The sequence below is a fragment of the Rhinoraja longicauda genome, chromosome 30 (genome assembly GCF_053455715.1).
Source record: "Rhinoraja longicauda isolate Sanriku21f chromosome 30, sRhiLon1.1, whole genome shotgun sequence".
Taxonomy (NCBI): Eukaryota; Metazoa; Chordata; class Chondrichthyes; order Rajiformes; family Arhynchobatidae; genus Rhinoraja; species Rhinoraja longicauda.
Genome location: NC_135982.1, coordinates 26148646 through 26160250, shown reverse-complemented (window position 1 = coordinate 26160250; position 11605 = coordinate 26148646). Strand labels below are relative to the sequence as shown.

Sequence of the window (11605 nt, the reverse complement as noted above, 5' to 3'; positions counted from 1 at the left end):
GTTGATGTATCAAATGTTATTTCCCTTTTGCAATTCACTCTAAAGTTAAAGCCAACAATATTTGGGTGAAATTTTATTTCTATTGTAGCAACCTGGTGACATAGTGGAGTATGGGAATAGCTCAACTCTACCCTGCCTGACCAAGGCTCATGCAATTACAAATATGCATTTTGGGTTCCAAAACCAGTTATAGAAAGGTACAGCACAGAACCAGGCCATTCGACCCACCACATCCATGCTGACCTTTATGTCCATCTGCACATATCGCGTTTGCCCCTCATTACACCCACATCCTCTATGCCTTACCTATTTAGTGGTCTGTCTAACTCTAATGCCTCTTAAAAATAGTGATTGTACTTCATTTCATCTCCATGGGTGCACAGTGGTGCAGCAGGTAGAGCCGCTGCCTCACAGTGCCAGAGGCCTGTGTTCAATCCTGGCTTCAGGTGCAGTCTGTGTGGAGTTTGCACGTTCTCCCTGTGCCCGTGTGGGTTTCCCCAGGGTGCTCCGGTTTCCTTCCACATCCCAAAGACTTGTACATGTGTAGGTCAATTAGCATCTGTGAATTGCCGTAAATGTGTAGGGAGTGGATGAGACAGTGGGATAGCATAGAACTAGTGTGAATGGGTGTTCGATGGTCGGCGTGGTCTCTGTGGGCCGAAGGACCTTTTTTCATGCTGTATCTCTAAACAAAACTAACACTTCTCTGGCAGCATGTCCCAGACACTCTCCATTAAAAAAACTGTACCCCTCAATAGTGATTAGTACACCAATAATGAGTTGTTTGCCAATAGTGATTAGTATACCAATAGTGAGTTGTATACTAGAAGTCAGTTGTATACCAATAGTGAGTTGTATACCAATGCTAAGTCAGTTGTATACCAATAGTGAGTTGTATACTAAAAGTCAGTTCTATACCAATAGTAAGCTGTTTACTAAAAGTCAGTTGTATACCAATAGTGAGTTGTATACCAATACCAATACCCTTGCAGTGGGGCAGTCACTGTACCGCTGCGCCATTGTTTAGTTTAGTTTATTGTCACGTGTAATGAGGTACAGTGAAAAGCTTTTGTTGCGTGCTAACCAGCCAGCGGAAAGACAATACATGATTAAGATCAAGCTATTCAAAGTGTCCAGATACATGTTAAGGGAATAATGTTTAATGCAAGGTAAAGCCAGTAAAGTCCGATCAAAGATAGTCCAAAAGTAGTTCAGGACCGCCCTCTGGTTGTGGTAGGATGATTCAGTTGCCTGATAACAGATAGGAAGAAACTGTCCCTAAATCTGGAGGTGTGCGTTTTCACACTTCTATACCTTTTGCCCAATGGGAGGTGTTTATGTTTATATATCTGTTGGGCTTCTGCAAGTAAGAATTTCATTGTTCCGTTTTGGCACAAATGACAATAAAACACTTGTGACTGTTGACTCCTGAACCAACAATACTAAGAAAAAATATCATACGATTATCACATTGCTGCTTGTTGAGGCTGTATTGGATGAAATAGAACGATCATGGGAAGACTTCAAATATACTTACCTTGTAAGCATGAAATTAATATTTTCTTACTCAGAAGGAAGGGAATGTGTAATCTTCATTATTCTGTTGGGACTCTTTGTTCAATATAATCAAAGCCTTGACCTTCCAATTCATTTTGGCATCCATTGTGGAAATTACAATTTCATAAATTTAGTTTAATTTTGTTTATTACTGTCACGAGTACCGAGGTACAATGAAAAGCTGTTTTTGGTGCATGCCATCCTGTCAGTGGAAAGACAATACATGATTGCAATCAAGCCGTTCACAGTTTACAGATACAGGATAAAGGAAATAACGTTCTGTGCAAGATAAAGTCAAGTGAAGTCTGATTAATGATAGTTGGTAGGTCTTCGATGAGGTAGATGAGAGGTCAAGACCCCTCTCTAGTTGGTGAAAGGATGGTTCTGTTGCCTGATAACAGATGGGAAGAAACTATCCCTGAATCTGGAGTTGTGGGTTTTCACACTTCTATAACTCTTGCCTAGTAGGAGTGGGGAGAGGTGCGAGCGACTGAAGTGAGATTCGTCCTTGATTATGCAGGTGGCCTTGCCGAGACAGCGTAAAGTGTAGATGTTCAATGGAAGGGAAGTTGGTTTCCGTGAAGATCTGGGCTACTGTATGTCCATAACTATCAACACCCCAAACATTGTTTTGTACCAGAAATATCCTAATTGCACTATTGATTGTCTTTGAACTTTCAAGTTCACCTTGATCTATTTCTGCAACAAGACTCTTCTCCGCCCTGCCTTGGCTCATCTGGTTACCAAATGCCAGACGACACTAATACTCTGCTGGCCTAACCTCCCACCTTTCCCAGACTGCCAGATTGATCGGAAACAAAGTCTCCTGCACCTCATCCCAATGGACACCCCCATTCCTCACTGGCCAACATTATCTGCTGCTCTTCCAAAGTCTTATGATGGGCAATATTAAGAATGAAACAGTATTTACATTGAGTGAGATATGGAGTCCGAATCTTAGCACAGATCCAAGCATTTGGATCACGTTACAGAAATATTGAGGAAGGTATGATCAAAAGCAAAGGCAGAATCTAATTGGAAAGTTACAATTAAGGATTTTCAGCATAATTGAGGACAGGTTTGAAAACTAAAGTTTGCAAGAATAGAAGGAATTTGAGAAAAGCCAGTTAATGGGTTTAAGTGATTGATTGAACTGATTGAAAGATACAGCATAAAAACAGGTCCTTCAGGCCACCAAGTCCATGCTGACCATCGATCACCCGTTCACAGTGGTTCTATGATATCCCACGTCCCCATCCAATACCTACATGCGAGGGGCAATTTACAGAAATCAATTAACCTGCAAACCTGCACGTCTGTGGGATGTAGGAGGAAACAAGGAGCACCTGAAGGAAACCCATGCGGTCCAGGGAGAACGTGCAAACTCCACATAGGCAGCACTTGAAGTCAGGATTGAACCTGGGATCCTGGGAGTTGGAAATGTGGGCAGTGAAATGGGAGATGGAATTTAATCCATACCAGTGTGATACTTGGTGAGACTACTAGACATGGTACATGGATCGGAAAGATTTAGAGGGATCTGGGCATATGGGACTGGTTTAGATGGGGCATCTTGGTCTGCATGGAGAAAATGGGTTGAAGGGCCTGTTTTCGGGGCTCTATGACTCAATGGGTCTATACCTCCAGACAGCTGAACTCACCAAGGCCCCAGGAGGTGACCAAGGTAAAGTTGGCCTGTTTTTGAAAGAAAATCTTTAACTTTGAATAAGTCTCATTAACTCTCGGTTGCCTCTTCCATTTACCTGCGAGTCGGGGCTCGACTGGCGCACGGTGGTCTCTGACCAGCGACGTGAATCGGTCCATCACACGGAACTGCAGGTGATGGAACCTTGAGCAAGACACAAAGTACTAGAGGAATTCAGTCGGTCAGACAGCGTTTGTGGAGGGAATGGACAGGCGACATCAAAATGAATCTTTGCGTGAGTTAGCTCGGGAATTTGACCGGACTCCCTCTTCTAGAGCGGGTGGTCCGCTTGTCTTCGCGTCACCGCCACTGTCCTCGCCAGATGCTGAGCGGCAGCAGTGGACACACAGTCGCCGACAGCCGCCTCGCTAAGCGTGCGTCGCTCGACTAATCGAACTGTAGCATCTATCTCTCTCTCCCCATAACACTCACACACATACACACACACGCACACACACACACACACACACACATACACTCTCTCTCTCACACACACTCGCATACATACAGTCTCTTACACACACACACATACACACTCTCTCTCACACACACACACTCTCTCTCTCACACGCACACACACTCACACACTCGCATACACGCAGTCTCTTACACACACTCACACACACATTCTCTCTCTCGCTCTCTCACACACACACACACGCTCTCATACACACTCGCTAAATCACACATACATATTCACAGGCACCCACACAATCTCTCTCTCACTCACACAGACACAATCACGCACAATCTCTCTCTCTCTCTCCCACTACCCGGGTTACCGCAGCGCTTGGTCTCCAGTGCAGATGGAGAGGGGAGCGTGGGCCGAGGGGAACGATACCGGGCGTGAGGAGCGGGCAGCCCGGGATGGCAGTGCGTGGATCGCGTCCTTCCTCTGTCTCATCATCGTACTGACCGTCGCCGGCAATTTCCTGCTCATCCTCCTGATCTTTACGCAGCGCTCCCTGCGCAACACCTCCAACTACTTCCTCGTCTCCCTCTTCATGTCCGACCTGATGGTGGGCTTGGTGGTGATGCCGCCGGCCATGCTGAACGAACTGTACGGGAGGTGGGTGTTCGACCAGGACTTCTGCTCCGTGTGGTCCTCTTTCGACGTGTTGTGCTGCAGCGCCTCGATCCTGAACCTGTGTGTGATCAGCTTGGACCGATTCCTCCTCATCACCTCTCCCCTCAAGTACAAGCTGAGGATGACCTCGGGCCGAGCCTTCCTCCTCGTCTCTACCACCTGGACCCTGGCCGCCTTGGCGTCCTTCCTGCCCATAGAGATGGGGTGGCATGAGGTGGACTTTGAGGTCCAGGCGGCCAATTCCACGTCCGAGGCGGAGGATGAAGGGAGCCAGTGCAGGCTCCTGGTCAGTCTGCCTTACGCCCTCATCGCCTCGGCTCTCACCTTCTTCCTGCCCTCCGTCGCCATCTCCTTCACCTACTGTCAGATCCTCTTGGCCGCTCGGCGACAGGCTGTACAGGTGGCTTCTCTGACCAGCAATGTGGCCACCACATCTGACCAGGCAGCGCAGGTAACGGAGCCGCTCGGGATAGTTGGTTAATTAGAGTGAAGTCTACAGGTTGTTCTCGGGATAATTGTAAACAGCCAGCGGGGCCAGTAGAGCCGCCGCCTCACAGCGCCTGAGACCCGGGTTCGATCCTGACCTCGGGTGCTGTGTGTGTGCGTGTGTGAGTGTGTGTGTATGTGTGAGTGTGTGTGTGTTGGTGTGTACGTGTGGGTTTGTATGTGTGAGTGTATGTGTGTGTATGGTTCGTGTGTGTGTGAGTATATGTGAGTGTGTGTGCGCGTATGTGAGTGTGAGCGTGTGTGGGGTTTGCACTGAGTTTTCTCTCTGTGACCGCGTGGGTTCCTCCCACATCCCAAAGATGTGCCCGTGCGGGGTTGTAGGTTAATTGGCCCGCTGTAAATTGCCCCATGTTTGTAGGGAGTGGACGAGAAAGTGGGATAACATAGAACTAGTGTGAACGTGTGATGGATGGCAAGCGTGGAATCGGTGTGCCGAAGGGCCTGTTTCCATGCTGGATCTCTAAACCAAACAGGTGGGCACACGGGCACTCATGTTGGAACAAATTAGGTTCAAACCACGTTACCCCACAATAATGAGCGGGAAGAGGCTAGTCTTGTCCATGGTCTAAAGAAGTCTGAAGGGTCTCGACCCGAAACGTCACCCATTCCTTCTCTCTAGAGCTTCTGCCTGACCCAATAGACAATAGGTGCAGGAGTAGGCCATTCGGCCCTTCGAGCCAGCACCGCCATTCAAGGTGATCATGGCTGATCATTCTCAACCAGTACCCCGTTCCTGCTTTCTCCCCATACCCCCTGACTCCGCTATCCTTAAGAGCTCTATATAGCTCTCTCTTGAATGTATTCAGAGAATTGGCCTCCACTGCCCTCTGAGGCAGAGAATTCCACAGATTCACAACTCTCTGACTAAAAAAGTTTTTCCTCATCTCTGTTCTAAATGGCCTACCCCTTATTCTTAAACTGTGGCCCCTGGTTCTGGACTCCCCCAACATTGGGAACATGTTTCCTGCCTCTAACATGTCCAACCCCTTAATAATCTTATACGTTTCGATAAGATCCCCTCTCATCCTTCTAAATTCCAGTGTATACAAACCTAGTCGCTCCAGTCTTTCAACATATGACAGTCCCGCCATTCCGGGAATTAACCTAGTAAACCTACGCTGCACGCCCTCAATAGCTGAGTTACTCCAGTGTTTTTGCGTCTACCTTAGTCTTGCCCACGTCTGATATTCAGTTTGCCGCTGTCCACAAGGCGGGTTATCGTTTATTGAGCAACTGGCTGTGAACGCGGAGAAGGGATACAGTCGGAGTTGGCGTGTTGTTTCTGGGCCGAGAGACCCGTTCCCCGCAGCGCTGTCGGCCGCGGGAGCGGTTAAGTTTCAGCACCTTGGACAGCGCGCTGGTCCCAGTCGCTGCCGCCCGGTCTGTGCGAGCGCCGGGGATGGACGCTGCTCCGAGCAGAACAGCAACAGAAAGCAGCCTGGAACCGCCGGGGAGAGCCAGGCTCGTTGCTGGGCTTTCTAGCCCGAAATCCACTCGCATTTGGGGGAAAAAATGTTGACTCGCGTCCACAAATCAGTTAAAAAAAAACCCTCAATGTTTAAAAAAAAGATAAAATATCCACCGCTTGATTATTTTTGTTAAGGGGGTGGGTGCTGTCAGAATTTTAACGCAATTTTTTAAAAGGTTGTAAGTAATTTAGAAGCTGGAGTACGGATTTCGACTCCGGCTTAAGGGGTTTGACGTTTTGTTTTGTCCCGGTCTGTCGCAGTCCAAGACTGGCAGGTTTGTTTGTGACTATTCCTGACTGATTCACTGGTTGTTTCCGGCACCCGCTCGGGTTACCCCGGGGAAGTGCCCGTGTCCGAAGCCGGCGCCGTTCACGCTGGGTCTGTTCTCATTTGCAGGTCGGGGGGACTCGGAATCCGTCGGCTGGAGGGAGCGACGGGAGGAAATTCGCCAGCAAACACAGCAGGCGGGCCCTGAAAGCTAGCCTGACGCTGGGGGTTTTACTGGGGATGTTCTTCGTGGCATGGCTGCCATTCTTTGTGGCGAACGTGACGCAGGTGAGCGTTGGACCAGGACGCGAACCACAGCCTGTTATTGCTGACTGCAATCTCCCACAGTCTGTCGCTGGTCGCAAAGTTATTCCGTGGCCTCTGGAACCGTCCAGCGTCCGACCGCTGCACCGTGACAGATTAACGGGGCGGGATGTGAATGAAAATAATCAACCCAGTTCCTTATCTCTATGTGTAGAAAGGAACAGCAGACACTGTTTTACACCGAAGATAGACACAAAATTCTGGAAGGGTCTCGACCCGAAACATCACCCGTTCCTTCTCTCCACAGATGCTGCCTGTCCCGCTGAGTTACTCCAGAATATTGTGCATATCTTCAATGAAAATAATTCATCCGGTTCCTTATCTCAGGAGTCAGGAGTCGGAACCCAAAACGACAAAAATCAGAGAACTCAACAAAACCCCCTGAGTGATTTGGCAAACAGTGAGAGCGGTAGGATATACATACTGGAAACATTACCCTCGCCCACCGTGTCACCCACTGCGGATTACATTTCACTAAGGGTAGACACAAAGTGCTGGAGAAACTCAGCGGGTCAGGCAGCATCTCTGGAGGAAAAGGATGGGTGACATTTCGGGTCGGGACCCTTCTTCAGCCTAATTCCAGAAACAAGGCCTCGTCGCGCTGGAGACGCGGGTTCGATCCTGACCTCGGGTGCTGTCTGTGTGCAGTTTGCACGTTCTCCCCGTGACCGCATGGGTTTCCTCCGGTTGTTCCGGTTTCCTCCCATATCCCAAAGATGTGCGGGTTCAGAGGTTATTTTGTTTCTGTAAATTGCCCCTGATGTGTAGGAAGCGGATGGGAAAGTGGGATAACATGGAACTAGTGTGAACGGATGGTCGATGGTAGTATGGTCTCGGTGGGCCGAATGGTCTGTTTCCATGTTGTATGTCTAAACTAAACAGAAAACGAAAGAATTGCCGTTTGATGCATCTAATACACAAAAGGACACAAAGTGTTGGAGTAACTCGGCTCGTCAGACAGCATCTCCGGAGAATACTGACAGGTGACGTTTCGGGTCGAGGCCCTTTTTCAGACCCTAAACATCACATATCCATGTTCTCCAGAGACGCTGCCTGACCCGCTGAGTTACTCCGACACTTGTGTCCTATTGTGTATTAACCAGCACCTGCAGTTCTTTGTTTCTACATTTAATAACAAATCCATGTTCCCTGTACACCCGTAGTATTTGCATGCCTTATCTATGTACTTCCAAATCTCATGCTTTCTGTCCTTTGTCAGGGGTTATTGGGAGAAGGCAGGAGAATAGGGTTGGGAGGGAGAGATAGATAAGCCATAATTGAATGGCGGAGTAGACATGATGGGCCGAACGGCCTAATTCTGCTCCTATCACTTACGAATTTATGAAATATGCCTCGTGCGTTAGTGCTGACCACCAATGGCACTGCCTCAGTGTTGCCCCGCATTACCGCTGTCCCTGGCCTCTTCCCTACCGTTCACTCCGATACTTGTAACGCATGCTGGTGTCTGCACACTAGATCGATGCCCTCGGCGCAACCGAGCACACCAAGCGATTCCAAGTTGTCACGTCTGACTGAAACATTGGACATTATCCCTGGGTCTCGGGCTTTCTTCACGTTCATAAGTCATCGGAGCAGAATTAAGCCATTCGGCCCATCAAGTCTACTCCACCATTCAATCATCGCTGATCTATCTTTCCCTCTCAACCCCATTCTCCTGCCTTCTCCCCATAACTGCTGACACTCTCACCAATCAAGAATCTGTCAATCCCCACCGTTAAAAATATCCATTGACTTGGCCTCCGCAGCCGTCCGTGGCAATGAATTCCACAAATTCACCACCCTTTGACTACAAAAAATCCTCCTCATACCTTTCCTAAAGGTACGTCCTTTTATTCTGAGTCTATGGCCTCTAATCCTAGACTCTCCCATTAGCGGAAACATCCTCTCCACATCCACTCTATCCAGGCCTTTCACCGTTCAGTAAGTTTCAATGAGATCCAGTGCCGTAAAACGCTCATCGTTTGTTAAACTTTCTGTTACCAACAGCAACGCTTTAATGCTCTGTGGTAACGGATTTCCAAGTTCGTTAAATCTCTGCAGATCTCTGCCAGTTTTTGATGTTGTTGCCACCATGTGCTCTGTGTCCCGCAGGCGGTCTGCGACTGTGTCCCGGCCTTGCTGTTTGATGTGCTGACCTGGCTGGGTTACTGCAACAGCACCATGAACCCCATCATCTACCCGCTCTTCATGCGGGACTTCAAGCTGGCCATGGCCGGGTACCTGCCGTGTTTCCGGCGCTGGTGGGATAGGCGGCCGAGCGTCGTGTCGTTTACAGGGAGAAACTCCAACAGTGGCCCGCGGCTGCCCCTCACCCTCAGAAACATGCTCGCTCTCCAACCCGAGACTGATTCGGGCGACTCTGTCATCCAGCGGAGCGATCACATCCCGACTCCGAGCGGCCAACAACACAAGAGTACAGAGGACAAGCTGACCGACACCGCGGGGGTGGACTCACTGCATCTCTTCGACCTGGAACAGACGGAGCAAGAACTCCACATAAACCAGCTCAACACGCCAATGGACTAAAGCACAAGGCGCTGGAGGAACTCAACGGGTCAGGCAGCGTCTCTGGAAGACATTTCCAATCGGGACCCAATGGATTAGATATCCAAATCATACCCAGAGATCAGATCGCTGACCCGAATTAGCGGGGCAGCAATTGACTGGAGTCAGGGCTAATTGACTCGAAAATGCCCCCAAACAAGTACCTTTCTGTCCCGGGCCTCCTCCATTGTCAGAGTGAGGCCCAGCGCAATTTGGAGGAACAGACTTTATATTTCGCTTGGGCAGCTTACATCCCAGCGGTATGAATCTTGATTTCTCCTACGTCAAATAACCCTTGCTTTCCCTCTCTCTCCGTCCATCCCCCGCCCTAGTTCTCCAACTAGTTTCACTGTCGTCTTGTTGAGTTTCATTGTCTGCATAACCTGTTCTCACCTACCCCAAGCCAACAATGGACCATTGTGGGCTCCACCTTTCCTTGATCATCATTGCTTTTTGCATATTTTTTATTCATTTGTTCTATTTACCGTCTATATATCTAATTTCCCTCTGCCCTGACTCTCAGTCTGAAGAAGGGTCTGGACCCGAAACGACACCAATTCCTTCTCTCCAGAGATGCTGCTCGTCTCGGCGAGTTATTCCAGCTTTTTGTGTCTATCCTCGGTGTAAACCAGCATCTGCAGTTCTTTCCTGCACTTCAAAGCTCCAAATGGGCTGGGAACCATGACTCCGCTGTTCTGAGGGGGACAAGAACTTCCTATGGACAACGTTCATGTGGCCCTAGGAGAGATTGCAGCCTTAACGGAAGACTTAATAGACAATAGGTGCAGGAATAGGCCATTCGGCCCTTCGAGCCAGCACCGCCATTCAATGTGATCATGGCTGATCTGGGCTTCATGTTCAACTGCACATTCAACGAACGCGCGCAAAAGTATTAATTGGATTCATTCATCCCTCGGCTCTCTTAGAAAATAGACAAACTGCAAATCCCTTCTGCAAAAGCACAGGAAGGAATTGCAACCAGCAGCAAGTCCAACACATGAACTTGGCATCAAGAAAAAACACTGGGAGGCTGTTGAAAATTTCAGGAAAATAATTCAGATGGGTTACTGCGTGCAATAAAAACACAGCACGCGGGAAATACTGGGCAACCAGCATCTGAGGAGAGAGAGACAGAGATAATGTTTCAAGTTAATGATATTGTTTGAGTTTTAACTCTCCAAGGTAAATCCTGCTTGAGTCACGAAACTAATTTAATATCTTTAGATACTTTGATATTCACATTTTGAGTTGAGAGGATTTTTTTTCTTGTAATTGTAAACACATTTGTCATTGTAAGTCTCGATTTTTGTGATGTCAATTATTTGTGCTCTGGATGTATCAATCAGTAACTCACATCGACAGGTAGATCCAATGTAGGCAAGAACTTTTAACGTGGCGTAGTCATGTCATAGAGTCATGCTGCAAGGAAACCGGCTACACCGGTCACCTTGCCTACACCGACCAACATATCCCATCTACACTAGTCCCACCTCCATGCGTTTGGCTCATATCCTTCTAAACCTATCCAATCCATGTACCTGTCTAAATGTTTTTCAAACATTACGATAGTAGCTGCCTCAACTACATCCTCCGGCAGCTGGGTCAGGGGTTTTGGGGAGAAGGCAGGAGAATGGGGTTGAGAGGGAAAGATAGATCAGCCATGATTGTATGACAGAGTAGACATGATGGGCCCAATGGCCTAATTCTGCTCCTATAACATACTAGACCAAGTGGACCCGTTGGGCCCATTCCTCGTAGAGGGGGGACAGGGAAGGGGAGAGGGTGTGACTGAGGAGTCCTGGATCGAAAGCCTCTCTTGTATTGGTGTAGCACCCTCAAGCCCCTCACTCAATCTCCATTATCCCCCCTCCTCCCCCCACTGACCCACTCAATCCCCCTCCCCCCTTCCCTCAGCCCTGTCTCCACCCCATTCCCCCCTCCCCACCCCTATTCCCCCTCCCCTCAACCCCACCTCCTTCCCCTCCCCCCACCCCCACTCTCCCTGCCTGCACCCCACTCTCCCCCACCCAATCTTCCATCCTCCCCACCCCCACTCCTCCCCAGCCCCACTCTCCCCTCCCACCCGCACCCCCTCCTCCCCCCACCCCTCCTCCCCCACTCCCA

General features: G+C 49.0%; 1 protein-coding gene across 1 annotated transcript; it reads left to right on the top strand.

Moving 5' to 3' along the window:
* The first annotated feature begins 4068 nt into the window (after positions 1-4068).
* On the top strand, positions 4069-10735 carry htr6 (5-hydroxytryptamine (serotonin) receptor 6). Its single transcript, XM_078425418.1, has 3 exons — positions 4069-4800; positions 6722-6880; positions 9029-10735. The coding sequence occupies exons 1-3, from the start codon at positions 4069-4071 to the stop codon at positions 9461-9463; spliced, it is 1326 nt and encodes a 441-aa protein (XP_078281544.1). The 3' UTR covers positions 9464-10735.
* The last annotated feature ends 870 nt before the right edge of the window (positions 10736-11605 follow it).